Source organism: Anser cygnoides, chromosome 10, assembly GCF_040182565.1.
Source record: "Anser cygnoides isolate HZ-2024a breed goose chromosome 10, Taihu_goose_T2T_genome, whole genome shotgun sequence".
Classification (NCBI taxonomy): domain Eukaryota; kingdom Metazoa; phylum Chordata; class Aves; order Anseriformes; family Anatidae; genus Anser; species Anser cygnoides.
The window spans coordinates 15,668,946-15,688,144 of NC_089882.1; the positions used below are offsets into that span (position 1 = coordinate 15,668,946).

Here is a 19,199-nt window from a genome sequence, read left to right on the forward strand (position 1 = left end):
GAGTCTAAACGAACATCCCAGGGGAGATAATGTTGATTCTTCACAGCAATTTTTGATATTTATTCTCTCAACAAATAAATCACTCTGAACACACTTTCTGTGAAAAATATATCCTGTACCATAAATTGAATATCCATGCAGAGAAGCCAGTTTATGGCATGATCACCACTAGCCTGCTGTGATGGTTCTGCTGGTACCTAACTGATTTCCAACCATCCAGACATAATTGCATTGGAATGTAATTTGTTCATTAAACTCTTTTATCAAGCTTCTCTATGCTTATATGATGCATTTTCTTTTCACACTTATATAAAGGAACAGAACGGTATCATTATGTTGCCCTTCCCTTAGAAAGGTCATGAATATGCATTCATTTCTCCCCTTGTCTAATACGTCCTATTGTCAAGTTTGAGATCAGATATTCCAATAAAATTGGTTCAAGTGCAGAAATCATTGTATCCAATATTAAAGAAAAAAATTGTGTGCTCTTCAAAGTCTTGTAAAAAACATACTTCAACACTAATGAATACAGGTTTCTAAAGGTTGAAATGGCTTGTAGAATTATCACTTGTTTTTATTCAAAGATTAGCATAGTTTGAGTTTCTCAGTTTTTCAGCTGCCAAACCGCAAAGTAAGTAAAGATGAGAAGGAAGAGTAAATCACCCAGTGACACACAAATGGAATTGGCACTCTTGCTAGTGAAATCATTAAAGGGAGACTTGATTTAGTCCATGAATCAGACTGCATTGTTCTCTAGTATTGCTGAAAAATTACCATGTTAAAACAAGCTACTGGAAAAAAAAAAAAAAGCATGAAAGCGAATTTCCAGGATTTTTGTATTTTCTAACAACAAATTTAGTATTCAAAAAGACAACAGAATTCAAAACTAAAAAAACCAAACCCATCTCTCAGTCTGTAAGCTACAACAATTTGACAGAATTCTGCAAAGCATCTGTCCAGCTGTCTAACATTACACTGGACAAAAAATTAACTTCTTGGTTCCAGCTGCTTATGCTAGTAAGGTTTAATGCATCTTGTACTATTTAACTATACATTTCGTTCTCACTAATCTAGATGAACCTTCTATCTTTAGTCTTACAAAATTACGATACATGCTTCAGTGTGAGAATTAGCTCCATGGGTAAATTAAGAAAGATTTTTATGGCTGAAGCTTACAACATATGAACAAGTATAAAAATTATATGATGATTATGAGAAGTTCATCTGTCATGTAGAAAGTATAAATAGATCCAGAAACTAGAAGATGACTGTAGGTACTTCTAACTGTAAATGCCAGAGCAGAAACTGTTCTATTGTTATGCTAATATAGCATCTAAAGCAAAAAGAGTACCGTGATCAAATGCCACCATAATAATAGTAATAGTAGTAGTAGTAATAATAATAATAGCAGTCAAAGGAGTTGAAGCAAGGAGGAAAGAAACCATAAGCCCTTGGTAATACTCTTCCACACAGCCTTTGATATATCAGGTTATGGGAAAGGTCTGTTATTCTCCTGGAATGATTAGAACTGACATTTAATGTGGTTAATAATCACGTGAATTATGGTAATTTAAACAAAAGGTCCAATCATTAAGTATTTCTGGAAACGGTTTGTGTTGTTTAACTGTACACTAGCATTGCCTCCTTCAGCGTACCTATCTGTAGATACTTGCCCTCACTATTGTCCCAAACACAATGACAATGAAGCAATGTCCTCTAAGGATCCATTCCAAACCTACACTTCGTTATTACTACTTTGAACTTTTAGGATCTGTTTTATGCAGTGGAAAATTCAAGCAATTCTCTGACCATGACTGAGCAACAAAATGAGGACTCCTCTGCCTGTTCTGCAATCATAGCTCACGGCAGGTGGGAACTACGAAACTGTTGTTGGACATAAGCATTCAGGAGAGATGCTGCAATTTCTCCAAGAATATACAAGTCACAAAGCCTGTTTCAAAGCATGGCATAATTATTTAGTTATACAATACTGCCTTCTGGCTAGAAATTTGCCAGAGAAGCAAAGACCACTATTTTCACAAATATTGGCTAAATCTTGAAGTCTCCATTTTTGGTTCCCAGTCTTACCCACTTAGTGACTGACTAATGATCTACATGGAAACCAATGAGAGCAGTGAGAGCCCAGGACCAAAGAAATTATTTTCTCTTTCTCATCTCTGATGTGACGAGCACGTTTCTATTCTATATTTTCACAGGAAATGTAGCCAGCTCTAAAGTGCACTGCCTAAATAATCCCGGGAGTCCTGTAATCTTTTGTGAACGATGCTTCAAATTTTCTGGTTTTATACATCTGCATGACATCTTCCTCACCATCAGAAAAAATTGTTCAACAGATACAAACTCCTTGCTTCCAGCTGGGTATTGCAAGACAGACAGAGCAAGAAAAAGAACACTGAAGATGCCTGGGAAGCTACTTCACCTGTTTGAAGTTGCCATTCTTTCTCTGCTCCCAGTCCATCATGTCATGGAAGATAGGGATCATGATATTTCGGACTTCTGGTTGTGGAACAAGCGTAACACCAAGAAAGGGGCCAATCATTCCCGGAATAAAGTGAATCTTATGTTCACCTGTACAACACAAAGCAATTGTGATTAAATAAAAGCATTTGTTATTTGTCACTGAGAAGGAAGGGAGCCTCTGCAATAATGACAATAATAGGCCCAATGCAAAGTAATAGGCATGAACATGAAGAAAGCAAGTACATTCTTTTCCTAAAAGGACTGAAACAACACCTTGCTTTACACCATTTCCTGCAGTCTGCATTTTTAATTTCAATGCCAAAGCCTTCAGCAAAAACTGTCATTGCATTTCATTTGTAATGGAATTCAAACCATTAAAGACAAACAAACTAAAACATACTAACCAGGGGGAAAAGAGGACAGATACTTTTAATTTATGAAAGAAAGTATTGGAAAGGGTTGGTGAGAACAACTATGTTTAGTAGAACATACCTAGATTTTAAATAACTAGAGAGCTCTTTGTCCTCAGTGCTATAGAAGTCACAATTTCATTGCTGACCTTGACTTAGGACAAAATAGCATTGATTCTCAGCAATAGCAACTCAAGGCATTTACTAACAACCTCTTCTGTGGCCTGCTTACTTTGCAGCTGCAGAGAATAAATCGGAATAGCCATATTCGGAACAAGGCTCAGTGATAAATACTTTTATCTGTATATGTATATAATAGACTTCTTTCTTCATATTTAAAGTTTTCTAATATATTTTTCCAGTTATTTGATTTCTGTTATATTAGAGAGCTTTCTATTCCCCACACAGATACTTCAAGACTGTGATCGAGTCTGCCTGTACCTTCTTAGCTGTGCAAGACAGCTCAGGCTTATTTAGTCTTTTTGATTAAGGTTTTTTTCTTTTTTACTTCTGTAGCCATCTTCCTAATTGTCTTCTGAACTCTGTTGAACTTGTCTTTGGTTTTTATAAGCTGCAGGGCCAGACTAACTGTTCTAAAATCAAGTGCACCTATGAAAAAACTGCAGCAGTAATATGGTCCTCCTTCTCTTACTTAAGATTCTTATATATTTTCTCAAAGATCATGTTACTGTTTTTACTCATGGCATTTTACAGGTAGTTCCCATTCAGCTGATTATCAGCACGATACATTTGTAGTTTCTTTTCTCGAATAGCAGTCCTACATACGTTTCTACATATAAAATGTTTGTATTTGGCTTTTTGAATATATTACTTGCTTGCAGCCACATTATCAAGTTACTCAATTTCATTTGCATCATTCCTTTGCTCTTTTAATGACTTAACTGTTCTCAGAACCTTGCATAATCTGTGATTGCTATAAACATTTTTTTTAATTTTCCTCTAGAATACTATATGCTTCCTTTGTCCTCAAATGTTTCCATAGGTATTCATTTTTGATCCCTGACCGAGACAGGATACTGGCCTAGCTGGATTTGCTCTCATCTAGTACAGAAGTTATTTGGCTGTTTTATTAATAAAATCCTGAACTACCTAAACCCAAGACTGCTGCAGAACACTTCTCAAAGCACAAGTCCTAGGTGAAAATTCTCCATTTACCTTTTGAGACTTGTAGCAAGATTCCCCATTGTGTAATATGCTTAGTTTCTTTATCAAAATATATAAGAAAAGGTCACATAAATTATAGAAGTTGAAATTCTATGTTCTGTTTTGGGTATTTTTAAGCAGTAGTGTAGAATTTTTTACTATATGCATACTAAATGCCTGAAGAAGACAAAAAAGAAGCTTTACCACTGTCACATTTGAGAAGAAAGCATTCAGATTGGTAGGAACACATTACTTCAAATGAAGTAGAGACTATGATGCCACAGAATATTTTTGGTAGGAGAAGAGAAGTGCTTCCTTGTTTTCCAACTAAGAGAAATGTAAAGTAATACATGATACTAAAATAAATTAAAAAAATCTAACTGAAATCTGGGGTTACTTTGGCTTTGGTTGTTAAGACAGAAAAGGAAGAGTCATACCCAGGTTCTGCCACATGCTGAAGAGCTCATATGCCATCATCACTCTCATATCACCATATCTGTAAGAGACGAGATAGACAACTGCCTAATGGAAAAAACACCAGCAAAGGCGGTGACGTTTAAAAAAATAAGGAATAAAATAGAATAAGAATAGAATTGGAATAGAAGGAAGGGAGCTACATGGATCAGCAAGTCGAACTGCCTGACCACTTCAGGGCTAACCAACAGTTATAGCGTATTGTTAAGGGCATTATTCAAACGCCTCCAACACTTACAGACAGACAGAATCAACTACCTCTCCAGGAAGCCTGTTCCATTGAATTCACATTTAAATCAACATAAGAATATGAAAAAAATTATCACTGAGCACTGTATTAGGAGATTTATTTATTTCCCAAGCACTTCTACATCCCAAGTTCCATCATAAATCACAGGGACTTATGATAGAAAAAGAAGCCTCATTTTTTCAGGTGGCAGAAAAGACTGGGAAGCCAACAAAAAGTCTTCTTACTTATCTAGAATCTTCTTTCTCTTAGCTGGTGTGGCGTTTTCTAGTTGCAGACTTGGCTGGTTTATGAACAACACTGCCAGGCTGAAATAGGAGTTCCACACCTGTAACACAGAAAGGAAGTTTTATAACATTACACTCCAATGAGTAAGTTTTAAACGAGTGTAGGAGGACATATGTTCCTTTGTATGTAGAATCAGACTTTCCTTTTTGTAATAAAGATGTAACAATCAATATGCCTCTTGACTCGAGATACTAAACTCTTAAGGACACCAAGGGTTAAAAACTGATAGGAAAAGATATTAAAGAAGGCAATCTAAGGAACCTGCTTTGGCAGGGGGGTTGGACCCGATGATCTTCTGAGGTCCCTTCCAACCCCTTCAATTCTGTGATTCAATGTCACTAAGCTTTACTCTTAGCACCGAAGTTTAAAAATGACTAAACTTGGCTACTTCACAAAAGTTTAAATTATTCTTTTTCTAGGCTAAACAGATTTTATCCCTCAAAACAACAACAACAAAACAACAACAACAACAAAAAACCAAAACACAAAACAGAGATTACATTATATTATGAACGAGAGCTTTATAATTTAGTCTGTTTTTTGAAAGAAATGAGGCTTATGCATTAAGGCTGTGTGTGCGCATGTGCAAAGAAAGGTACACATCTGGCTGCTTTTCCTTAGCAACACTGAGCTTGTGACCACTTTCAAGCACATCAGACATAGGGAAAACACTCTAAGATACTGTGTTCCTCCAAGTTTTAAGTCAACAACCAAAGAGAGAGGCCTCTGGGAGAGGAAGATTATGAACGCCCGGACTTCAGGAAAAGCACTGTTTGAGTTCGTATTTTATTAGGCCTGACAACAGGCTTCATTACCTCCACTGCTTATGTAGGCATTTGTTTCCTTTACAAAGGCCTCCATTTACTAGGTTTGAGCATTCTGTTCTACTTCCCTCAATCCACAGCAGATTCAAATTCCTCTCGTTCATCGGTTACAACATCTTTCCTCATAGATAATCGAATGCTGCAAGTATAATCGTTAATATAGCTCTTGTGCCTGTGGTACTACTAGTTTAAACACGTTGTAATATTTTCTCAGTATCAATCCTTACTTTAAAATCGAAGTCTGTTTCTGTGAAATTCTTGTGCAGTGCGGAAGACAGGTACTGAACTGTTGTAACTATGATACTGCAGTCAAAAAAGAAAAAAAGAAAAGAGAAAATATTTGAATCTGGAGTATAAATCATATCACAGTGGTTTGTGGTGCAGATTTTACTATACATACAGACAGGCATTCTTCGTTTTTACTGCTAGATTTGCATAGAAGTCACTTATTCTCTGTGTTTCAATCAACAGCTTGTATTAAGTAATATAAAATTAAGAATCTTTATCATTATTGTAATTTGGGGGATTTATATAGAAGCTTTTATAATTCTATTTTGTATGTATCGTTTATACAAATGACATCTATTTTGTATGGCTGAGCTATATTACCTACAGTGAAATGAAAGAATACACCCATCTTTCTCCTACTTTAACAGAAATATTTTTTCCAAAGAGGAGCAACTCAAAAAGCTTGAACTGTTTTAATTCTTGGCTATATTATGGTCCTTTATCTGGCACATGCTTCAACTCAATATATTTGTGAGTATTTTTCCAATTCTCCCCGCCCCCCCAGGCTCCCTTCACCCCCTTTTTGAAGGTGGCTAAATACACTTCAAGGAAAAGCAATCAAGCCATGTGATAAATTCAGGAATTAATAAATAGCATGTAGGATAAGGCTACAATAGCATTAAAAAATCCAGCATCTCTCTCATTCACATGCAAGCAATACTTTCAGTAACACTGCTAAATATATGTATCTTAGCCTAAGAGTTTATAACAAAATAGTACCAAAGGGAACTAGGTAACTTAAGAGCATCTGAGGTAACTACTCTTTTATGTAGATTCTTATTTTCTTACAGAACTTCATTTAATTTGAGAGCTTGAAATACTGAAATCCACTTCCTTGACTTCTCATTAACTCTGTGAACACGCAGAGCATACAGCTCAGCAGCTGGCCAGCCTGTCTTCCTGTAATGGGAACCCTTCCAGTTCTCAGCCAGTGCTAATTCTATAGCTAGTTTATCTAATGAAACAAGAAACTAGTAAATAATTCAAGCCACCATTTGTTCATCATGCTGCTACCACTCCAAACAGTGTAGTACTTAACTCAACAGAAACAGAATTAGATAAAATTAAGCATTAAAATGGCCAATGACAACATTATTGAGAAATAACTATTTGTAATGTATTTGGTAAGCTTGCTGGGGTCTGACCCTCCTTTTCTAACTTTGAGTCCTTCTTCTCTGTAGGTTAAGGAGTGTTGTTTATGGGAAAAGACAGACATTTAAAGTAGTCATTTACGGAGAAAGGGAGACGAGAAGCCTGACTTAATAGCAACTTATTGTGGGTACCTGCTCCCTGCCATGTGTTATGAGATCTGCTGTGCCACTCTTACCCTCAGTGCAGCTACTTCAACTTTGAGGTTAGACCTATAATTCCCGACACCTGTGCATACTGGTAGAGTATAAGAAACAGAATGGTAACAGAAATCCAGATTTGATATGGATTGTTAAAACAAATGAAGAATTAGGATGAGTACTGCAGAGTTCCTGCCTTGATCACCAAATTTCAGTCAGATCAAACACTGCAGCACAGGTTTAAGTGTCCAGCTGAGGAGAAAAAATTGGATATAGAATGTTAAAAGTTTATACCTGCTTCTCTACTTACTTGCTGGTGAGCAACCTCATCACCATCCAGTCTCGAGGAAAGACACTCATTTTCATCAGGTTCCGAAATACACAAAAAATCTTCAGGAGGAACTCCTATTGCAAGGAAAAAAAAAAGAAAAGAAAAAAAGCATTAGCAGCTGAAGATTAATTTGTGTTCCTGATTACAAGCACGTCTTAAGCTAAGAGTGCGCTCCCCTTGAGCTTTGTGTCACCAGGACATTCATCTGAAAATATGATAACAACAAATACTTGGATATTCAATTTTGTTTGCATCTAATATGTACTGACTGGGTTGTAGCTGTCTTTTAAATCTTCTACAGTGAGATGAAAAACTTCCTTATGTGCATAATGTATATGACTTCCCATCCAGAGTTCCGGTGTCAATTTGCAGCTATTTTCAAACAGGTTGGAATCACAGCTATTTATTTGGTTTATGCATTCAAATAATGACAGCATCTGTCCAAATTTCTTTGCACTTATGTCACAAATTTGACAAAAAGCACACACACAAACTCGGTAGAACTCCTACGTGTCCTTTTTAAAATAGCAACATAAAACCTCATTTCTGACAGACAGCAGAAAAGCTCTCTCAAACACATTCCACTGAACATTTGCTTTCCAAAAATTTCCCAAACCTGAAAACATTTCTGATTTTTGACTACCTGCACCTCTACATCTATGAGGAACAGTGAGGATGAAAGTTGACTAGTCAGCATTGCAAATTATGATTTGTTGTTTCACTTTTCTTCTACACAAAATTAAGACAGCATAGAAAGTTGTAGTACTAGATTTATTCAAAACTGTTCTACCTTTGTGCCTTAATTCTGATGGGCTGGGGGGAAAATAAGTATCTTGGTGTAACTTAGCCAAGAGTAAAGGATCAGAAGCTCCTTGACTTTTGGCCTCATTTTGGCCTAAATGTAATATAGGTAAGCGAACATAGTGCTTTCCTATTCAAGAAAAGGTACTGGAAATATTATTACAGCAATATTTAAAGGAATAGGTAATGTATTTTATTAGATCAACTGATAGACCGATAGTTGGAAAAACGTTGGGGATAATATCTTCAGCTTCTGTCATACTGCTGAACACATCCTTAGATTGTCAGAGATACAACTGTATTCATTCTTATGAGCATATAGATAAATTTTACTTTAACAACACATTCTTCACTGTTATGAAATACGAACTATAGTTTAGATAGCTTTTAAAAATATTTATTGAGAATGAATATGAGTTCCAAATCATGAGTTCCAAAATGAGTTCCAAACCAAATCATTTTCCTAGAAGCTACTGTCTGGAAGGTATTAATCTCAAGTAACTATCAATCTGAGATGCACTGAACCCTGCAACCTACAGGTGAGAATTCCATCATCCCAAATTTACTTCCCCAATTTATTCAGCCTCCCTGCTCATGCATGAAACACCTAGAAGCCAAATGCCTATTCAGACTTCTCCGTCTCATTTGTTAAGGCAACTTAAGTTCCTGCCACGTTACACTCTTCTCATTGTCCCTATTTTATCAAGTGTCATACTAATCAAAAGCATGTTACATAAAATCTTGTCTTTATTTACAAAATTATTTTGCATCTTTAATAGACTGTTGTCTGAGATACTCCTCTTTCTTATGAAAGCTGAGATAAAAAATCAGTTTCTGCTGTTTTGAGATGTGCCATTTCAAAATGACAGTGACAAAAAAAAAAGCCAACAGAGAGGTCTGTTGGTCCCTTACCAGCCATCGTCTGTTCACGGATAGCCATAATTCAAGTTAACGTTTGCAAATTTAGGAGGGTTCGGCAAGAGAATTAGTAAGATTACTGCTTACCCAAGAAAGATTTCATCTGCTAGAGATATTTGTATCCCAAAAAAGGCTTGAAACACTCCTCTGGCATAAAATGAATTTCAACACTCTTTGTAAGCAAACATTAACGTGTATTTCACATCTGGTAATATATTATAGTACAACTGACTACATTCATGGGATTAAAAAACTTGCTCCTCTATGTTCTATATTGCACAACAATGATAAGCTTCTATGGCTGATAATACCCATCTTTGGTTTTTATTTGCTCTTGTTTATCAAGATAGTTCAGTGTCAATTATTAAATGCTTTTATAACGTAACATCTATTACCATAAGAAGGAAAGAAAGGTCTATAAAAGTAGAGTGCCAATGAATGGGAACAATTAGCAGAGCAAGTAATGCTGGAGGGATTCCCCTCTTCTCTCTCATTTGGAATGAAGGACCCTACACACAAGATGTTCTGTTGTACCTTTAGTTCATCCTTGCTTTGGAAGTTGTCCAGTAAGTGCTGGAAATGAGTGTCTGACATCTGACGGAGCAAAGATAAAAGACAGGACACATATTCTCCCTGTTGACAAGATAAGAAATTATTTAGTTCAGACAATCTGAAATTTCATAAATATAAAACTCAACCTAGGGTAAGGTATAAAGGGAGGGGTCTGAAATGGCCCCAATGCCTATGAGAGGAAAGCTGACATGCACAGAAATTAAAAATACTGCATTAACAGTTAACAGTTCTTGAATTACTGTTAATATACAGGAATACACCTTTTACAGGCTCTCCCACAGATGCCATTTTTAAAAGACTTAGCAAGTGTTGTAGTCTAAACAAAAATACTTTGTAATTACTATTACAGACATTAACAAATCTCCCTCCAAGCATGCGATTTTTGACAGTCACCTTCTCAGTTACTTTATACTCAATATACTATGCTAACAAAGGTGGGACTGCTGCTCATGCAGACATACCAGGAATATTTTAAACTAATTGGCTGATATACTGAAAACAGTATAGCGATAACAGCATGGGATCAGTATGGGCTACGAAAGGTGTCTGGAATCTTGTAAATATTTGGCTGATTAGCGTTCACCAAATTACATGCCGTCATAGCTACAATATTAACAGTATTCCATTAAGATACTCTGAATATAGCTTGGGTAAGCCTACATGAGCTACAATTACATTTCTGGCCTGCAAAGCATATGCACCCTAACCAGTTACCACAGTATCCCAAAATGTTTTCCAAAGATGGGCTCCCCCACTCTACATATCTGAAAGTAAAGCACAGAGAAGTTAAGCAATTTGTCCAAGATAATAAGCATGGCGGTGGCAAGAAGGTAAGGAGTATGTCTTTTGTCTGCCAATCTTTTGCAAAACATACAAACTACTTTCTAATCAGTATCTAAGAAGATCACACACATCACTGTGCTGTAAAATACACATTCAGGAACAGATTATGAGGGGTTTTTATAACTGTGACTTTCCCTTCCATTTTTATTTTTTAAAATTGGCTCAAGCACCAACCCAGAAGCTTTGACATATGTTGTTCCAATAAACTTCATAGGGATGAACTTCATTGGGAAAAATAGTGTGCTCTTGTATGTGAGGTTGCATGTGATAAATAATGGTAAGTCAAATGGCCGAAGTAAAAGGAAGCTGAGATGTTACTGGACATTTTAAGAACTATGAAATGCCTTGTTCTTTATTAGGATTCTACCATTTATTAGTTCCTTTGAGCTAACATAGAAAGATACCATCTTTTCATTTATGTGAAAAGTGTACCTTAGTGTACACTTATCCCCCCAGCATCTCTGAGGTTTCAGCCTTTTGATAAAAAAAAAAAAAAAGGCAAGTCTATAAAAAAAAGGATGTCCTGGACAACACTGTAACATAATACATAGTGCAAAAGCTGCATTAGAGACTCTCCTAAGCAAAAATAGACCAGAATAGGATAGTATAGAAAGGGTAATGAATACAGAAGATGAAAGCAGATCAGTAATTCTGTTCCTTTTCTCTTGTTGCACTAAGGAAAAAATTTCTTCCCATAGGCTTAAGCTGTCAGCCTAGACGAAATGGTGGCTTTTCCCTCTTCTCCCACCAAGCTCAACAGCTCACTTGACTTAGGTTCTGCTAATTTCTTTTTCAAAAGCACGTTGTGTTTCATTTGCATGAAATAATCAGTGAACCTGAACAGAAGATCTCCAGGGTGTTAAGGGACTTGTCCATTGGAAATTGTGTTCTCAGACATTGGAATCAGAGCCTGATGCTCATATTGCCCTTGGCAGTTCCTATTTAGGGGTGAAGCCCTAGGCAGCTACCCAGTTAGCATGTCTCAAGTTCTAAACGCTAATTCTTAATCACGGCTGCAAAGGAAAACAAGAAAATAACCTGGAAATCCACAAAAGCTTCTTTTAGCCCTACTGTTTCCTGCAGACCTCACTACCACACAGAGGAAGGAATGGATCTGTGGCTTATTAAGGAAAAGAGACAAAGCCCTGGGCATTCATGCAGGAGAGATGATAATGAGGTGCAGGTGGTGGTGAGGGACTGAACCAAAGGTTAAAGAAGCAGGAAATAGAAACTGATTGTTAGTTACTAACAGTGATTTCTGCTGTGCACTGCGGGCAACGCTGCCCTCTTACCGCCTCCTGAGACTGCGATTTACTCATGATTGTAAGCAGAGTTTGTAAAAGCACATCCAGGAGGCTTTCCACCATCATCTCAACCTCCTCCACGACATCTCCCTCCTACAGTAAGTGGTGAGCAAACAGACAGTTAGAAACTGGAGAAAATGGCATTGGCAGAGAATTCTGTTCAGTCAGCCATACCACAATCACTCATTTTGGTAGAAGCCTCTATAATGGAGGTTCAAAGAAGTACAATCAAATTCATCACGGATACCAGATACTGTTATGATGCCAGTGTGTGTTACCTCCTCCCTCTCTGATAGAAACATTCAGGGTCTCAGCCGTAAGGTAAAACTATAATCAAAGGCCTGCATACACTCTAGAATAAAATGGGATCAAAATATGTTCAATAGCCTTTACTCTATGGCAGCATTAATTTAGCTTATTACCACGGTACCTTTCATTTCATTCCCTTCACACAAAGCCTTAATTTGTTATTGAGAAAGCTCATTGGTATGATTTATAGTTAGCATTATGAGCTTCCTCCTTTAGAGTCAGGTGGGGAAACTTCACCACCCTGTTTCTGAGCATCGTTTTAAATGATCAAGTTACCATTTGGATCAGAGTTTTATGATCATCAAAGCTGGGTATTTAAACTCAGCAGCAATTTCTACTTTGTATGTGTGATTTCATTGATTGGATAATTTCAGAGTATTCATTTAACATGAATCATAAAGTGCTAGTTACTGTCTCTTGCAGAACTACCAGTCCTAGAGCTGTGTAGGGTTCTGAGCTCCATTGACATCTAAGTTCTGGGCTTGGATGAAGAAAATTAAACAGTGTCAAACCTGGTATATGCATATCCTTTTTCCCCTCCCAACAGCAAGAACACTGTGTAACCAGAATGCTCTGAGTCACACATACAAAAGCAGACCCTCATTTCAGATGTTCTCCTGCTGACAGAAAATTAGCAGAATTTCATTTTTAAAAGGATCTTTGAAAAACCTGTATTAACCTATAGAAGTCCCTCAGCCATCATTTTACTGAGTCAGTGATGGAATTAAGAAGTGAAGCAGCAGATTACCAAAGAGCTGGTCTTGATTATGGAGAAAATACTACTAAGAATCCCAGAGCAGATGAGTAGCTCCTTCTGCTGTCGTAGGTGAAGGTGAATGTGGTGAAGAACCACAGGTAGCAGGATACGCCGGGACTCTGAAAGAAGGAAAATAATATCACAGTTCTTCTGAAAGAAACTTGAATTTCAACCATCCCCATCAGCAGCCTTTTGGTATCCAAATTAGCCTATTGATAAACAGCATATTTGATTAATTGGTGCAAATTCTACTATCGCAGTACAACACACTTCCAAGAACTATACATAATGAATTAACAGTACATCTAGTTTCAGAAGTTCATAAATGAAGTATACATGATGTTTTCAATATTGATTCAGCTTGGAAATAACAGTTGTGAACTGATACTTGCTGATGTTGATTTCATTTTCAGCTCTGTTGTCACAGCTAATAGGGCTCCTCCAATATATGCCTCTTGGAAACTGGCTAATTCTTCTTATTTAGCTGGCTTACAAACCTTAACCTTATTAAAGGAGGAAGAGCAGGGAGCAGCTCCAGAAGACAGTAGCCAAAACAGGAAAAAAGGAGGAAAAAGAGTGGGACGTCAGGAAGCTGACTGATAGGAGAGATGGAAGGAAAACAAGTCATCACCATACAGGAGACAAGAAAAAGAATATATCTGCTTTTAATTACACAGCCAGAAGAGTAGGCAGGGTTGGCAGGCAAAAGACGACCTTGGCAACTAGATTCATTTTCCTAGGGGCAAATAACATGTGAGAGATTGTTGACCTGGGAATTCAGTACAGAGTGCACTAACTTCTGTTCCTCACTACAGGGAAGATAAACCCTATGGTACTTTTTACCTTCCTCTATTATCTTCATAACTTCTTTTGTTTGGACCTTTACATATGAAAGACTCTGTCTTTAACCCTTATTCATTCAATGCATCTTAAACAATTACTAATATGTGGAGCTATACAAGTATTGTCATGTAAAGATTAAATATAGTTTTTTTAAACAAATGTGTTGAGTTTCTGATGCAATTGTCTCCCTGTTTCTTTCTCAGACAATAAGCTTGCTGGAAAGTAGGTTAATCCTCCTATCCATGTCTTTGAAACTACAGTAATAAGCAATAGAGAAGTAGTATAAAGTATCAAGTGAGATTTGGCAGTTTTAATAATTGCCTTGATTTGTTAACATAATTTTATCAGCCTTTAGTAGCTACAATTTATCCATGATGAATTTATTAACATTTTCTAACACGGGGAAACTTACATATATTCACTGTGTGTGTGTTGTAACAACAATGCCACCTAGATAGATAATTACCAAGATTATTTATTTAAGCTTGCAATAAAGCAACTGCAAAATAAATGTAATGTGTTCTTATTCTTAGTTAACAGCAAAACTTAGACTCATACCACAGTCTTACCTGAGAAAGAGAACAGGCGGCTGTCAACAGTGCGCGCAATGGATTGTAGCTTAACAACATCCATTGATTGCCCAATGTGCACTGTACTGGGCATGCTGCCCAGAGTACCCCTCACAAACTCTGCTACTTCCTGCACAGTGAACATCTGCAACAGCTCATCAAAGATAGCAGGGAAGGAGTTCAGCAAAGCAGCCTGTAAAAACCAAATGAAGAATGTGAAAACTTTGAATTCTGTAACTGCAACTAAAGGCAGTGAAATAGAAACAACAGTAAAACTGAATTAAGGGTCTGGAAAAAGCTCCTACATAGTGCACTATGGCTAGCATTAATGTTTTGCAATACCTAAAGTTTGTAGAGACCAAATCACAAGATGCATACAAAAATCAAGCATTGTTGCAATACTAAGTCATATATATGGTAAGTTGAGCACAGTTTCTGTAGACCTGCAAAAGGCTGTATTTTAGGACATGGTTTATAAAACAGAAAAAATAAGGTACAGAAGGACAGAAAATAGCCCGTTTGCATCAATTTACTTTTTTCAATAACTGTAAAAATGGCTTCTGATAATAGAATTCAGTACTGATTTTTTTGTACTGAGGAACTGCATAAGAGAGAACTCTAAAAAATATTCCCAATAACATGTTGACAGACCCTTAACCATAGCATAATTGTCATGTGATATTACATTCACTCTGCAACAGGGATAGGGTGCAATTTCATGTGAAAGAAGCATCACATCATGCAAGTAAGTGTGCACGTGACTCTTGCAATAGTGGATATTTCCAGTAACCTGGAGCCATCCAGTAAGCTGGAGTGCAGAAACAATATCACCACAACACAAATCAAACCCTTCATCTTTTGTTTCACACTTCAGTTAATTTCTTCATAACTATAAAATTCCATGCATCTCCTATTCTCAAGTTCCACGGACTTGGTGTCATACCTAACAACTGCCACTCACCTCCAAAGCTTTAAAATCCTTCTCTTCCTTTACATCCTACCCAAGCTCTATCCCTATCTCCTTCCTTACAACTACTTAAACTCCCTGATGGTTGCTTTCTTGAACTGTTATACTGTTTTTTACAAAATCATAGAATTATCTAGGTTGGAGAAGACCTTCAAGATCACCAAGTCCAACCATCAACCTGACCTACTGAGTCCCATCACTAAACCATGTCCCTTAGTGCCATGTCTACATGCCTCCTAAATACCTCCAGGGATGGGGACTCCACCACTGCCCTGTGCAGCCCATTCCAGTGCTTGATCACCCTCTCTGTAAAAAAATTCCTCCTAAACAGAGCATTTTGATTCAGCTTTCTTACTTTCACCTATCTCATCCACAGTGTCACCACTGGGCACGCTTCTCACCGTTTTCCCCTCACTTGTCTGAAGCTGTCCATACAAACCACACTGCCTTCCTGTAGAAGTTCACATTTAGTCAACTTGGTTGCAGATTTCTGTTTAGCTTAGCCCTACCCAAGACCTACCATTTTACTTCTGTGAGGAAAAAGTGATCTTGCAGAACAGATTTGTTTTCTCACTCCATAAACATTACTGTACATTTCCCATTCTGGTTGTAACACTTGGAATGCCTCTCCTAATCCCATACAATATATGGCTTCCTTCTTTGCCAAGTCTTTCCTCTAAGTATCTTTTCCTTCAAACAACTGTGGTATCTATTTAATAGTCTTTCAGCAAAATATAAGTTATTTTTATAACTAACTTAGCAAACACTGAAGAGCTCATTAAATTATTCTGAATATAAATTTACCTCTTTCTTCTTCGTGCTTGTTATCTCTCTCAACATCTTGTCTTGTTACAATCAATTCAGATTACACAAAAACCCACATAGCCTCCTGGGTGTTGTCACCTATTTGTTGCTACATACATACAATGTACTAACAAAATAAACAAATATGAATCATTTAAATAGTTCATGGTACTATTGGAAGGCTATAACAGCTGCAAATCCATTCATCATCTTTATCTTTGAGATAATGCAAGTGAAATTACAATACTGGCCCAACAAATCCTCACAGTTTTCCTAAACTTATTTCTATTACTATGAGGCAGGAGGATTTCTATGGTGATTTAGGACATCCAGTAGCAATCTAAGGATATGCATGGGAACTTTTCAGGAAGCTCTGGAGCCATCTTGAGGCACAGTTATATTGTTTTATCAGTTCCTTGAAAGGTCCTTTTCTGTACAACACCCGAAAATATTCTGGAGCATTACTCTTGTCAAACTAATTGCCTGGAAGTAAGGACATAAACAGTTTTCATCTCATTGCTGAAAAGAACTGTACCAAGATCTTTTTAATAGCCTGGATAAGAGGACAAGTGTGAAGAAAATTATGTTTACTAAGGCCTCAAGCATTTCTGTAGATATTTAAGAGTTGTCCAGCTTTCTGGAACTAGTACACAATTTCCTTGGTCTGCCTGAACAATTTGATTTATGTAATCAGTACTCTATTTTCAAAGTGCTGCTGCCCTAAATTGTTCCATTAATGACAGAAACATTCCACATTTCCTAGTTTTAAAGTACCAGCCACTTAAACATTAAATTCCAGTTTATATGGAGGAAAAAATGGATTGGGGTAGGGGAAAAGGATTCACTGGGAACATCCACGATGAAATACTTGTGCAGTTTTGGGGATCATTACTTACAGAATTAAATGACGGCCTTGAAGTACCACCACATTTTTGTGGGGCACATGTCCCAGCTCCGCTCACCTGACCTCCAGGCTGAGAGGCCTATGGGGCAATTGGGATCAAGGGGCAAGATAGTGGCACGGGGGAAACAAAACAGTAAACTTTTCAAAGGTTAAACAAGGACAGGCTTCCCAAATTACAAGTCTAGAGCAAAGATAGCAAGAAAGACCACAGTGAAAGAAAAAAAAAGACAGAAAAAGGGAAAATAACCCCTTCCTCAAATCTAGTCTCTCTCTGTGCCGGTGATCACCAGAAATAAAAACCAAACAAACCCTAAACATCCTGCATTCACAAAATGCTGTTCCCACTCACTGTCACTTTGCCTGAAAGAATCTGTGCTCTGACTTCTCATGTTTTTGTCATTTTATTATACCAACTAATGGGTGATTAAATAAAAGATTAGAGAAGCTCTTCTCAAATCTTTCAGAGCACCTTCTTAAGAAAGAGATCACACTGCTGGCAGCTTCCCTAACCCCTGGAGTTGTTCTGTTTTGTTGTGACATTCACAGTAACTGCTGCTTTGTCAAATTACAGTAGGTGTTCAAAACGTCTGTAAATAGTAAATTAGTAATTACAAATAACCTTCATATTACCAGGATGTTCTACGTGGTCCATCTTTGAGATTCTCTGAGCTGAGGCATACACATAATATTTGATATTACTATTAAAAATTTTGAACACAGGAGTATGTAATTTAGTACAGTGATCTCTCAAATATGAATCAAAACACTGCAACATTCTTACTCACTTTGAGTAGTACCTGAAGGGCACATGATGTCTCAGTGAAGGCATCTGGGCCATATTCAAAATAACGTATTAGATGTGAGCATAGGTATCACAATATGCTTGCAGTCAGACTGCATATCATTCTAACTAATTTTAGACTGCTGGAATTAAGTTTTTCTGATTGTGAGCACATCAGCTGAACTTCTCTACAGCGATGTCTCTACAACCTTGATTACTGACTTGACCTACTACAATTAAAGATTTAAAATTTCTTTAGGATAACTCTAAGACATACAAGAGACTTGGCAATACAGTTTACTTTTGTGAGGAGCAGAAACTGTATTCCTGTGTGACTACTCATTTTTCTCTTGAGACTCCACAGTTCGGTTCACCTGGATCTGAAGTGGTGCTCTCTTATAAGACTGACTATGTTGTTTTTCAATATCATCAGCTTGTTAAAGGAAGAAAACACTACTAACCTGCACTTAACTGGTACATGCCCATATACTACCTGTGCAGAAAATAGCTGTCTTCTGGTTTGCCAGTTAAAGTACAGAAAATAGCAAACCTGTGTGAAGATGAGAGTCTCAGAGCTCCTGCTGTCCAAGCTGAGCACAAATCTGATGGACTGGAAAAGCTCTTGGATGCTGGTGCGGAACTGTTCCTCCTCCATTCCGCAAGTAGCTCTGGAGTAAAGGATCCGAGATTGGACAATGAACTTGAAAAGATATTCCAAGGCCTTAGGGAGCAGGAAAGGAAGGAAATTAAGATAGAGAGAAAGAAAAATAAAGGAACTTTAAAGAGAACCAGGAAAGATTTTAGGTGCATAATTAATAACAAAATTCTTCAGCTTTAGAAAAGAGAAAGAAAAACAGGTTTTGTAAGTTACATAATTCAGTTAAGGAAGAGCTACTCATAGGCAAGCATTCCTTCCCAACCTATAACCTTTGCTACTGGTGTGTTCCACTAGCAAAAAAGAACAAGTATGTATTTAATTCAAGTAGATATATTCAATTTACACAATCTGAGAAAAATCTTGGTAAAGATA

General features: G+C 37.1%; 1 protein-coding gene across 16 annotated transcripts in view; it reads right to left on the reverse strand.

Annotated features, from left to right (window-relative positions):
• DOCK3 (dedicator of cytokinesis 3) overlaps window positions 1-19,199 on the reverse strand; it is a 219,538-nt gene that overhangs the window by 42,752 nt on the left and 157,587 nt on the right. For 14 of the 16 annotated variants that reach the window (XM_048069154.2, XM_048069122.2, XM_048069202.2 and 11 more), the window contains 10 exons: window positions 18,720-18,890; window positions 14,714-14,906; window positions 13,293-13,420; window positions 12,182-12,328; window positions 10,050-10,148; window positions 7,776-7,870; window positions 6,116-6,191; window positions 5,004-5,104; window positions 4,493-4,551; window positions 2,441-2,589 (listed from right to left, as the gene is read on the reverse strand). In XM_048069154.2, the coding sequence (XP_047925111.2) occupies window positions 2,441-2,589; window positions 4,493-4,551; window positions 5,004-5,104; window positions 6,116-6,191; window positions 7,776-7,870; window positions 10,050-10,148; window positions 12,182-12,328; window positions 13,293-13,420; window positions 14,714-14,906; window positions 18,720-18,890 (1,218 nt within the window). The remainder of the gene's footprint in view (window positions 1-2,440; window positions 2,590-4,492; window positions 4,552-5,003; window positions 5,105-6,115; window positions 6,192-7,775; window positions 7,871-10,049; window positions 10,149-12,181; window positions 12,329-13,292; window positions 13,421-14,713; window positions 14,907-18,719; window positions 18,891-19,199) is intronic. The other 2 variants (XM_048069113.2, XM_048069168.2) reach the window with 2 other exon arrangements.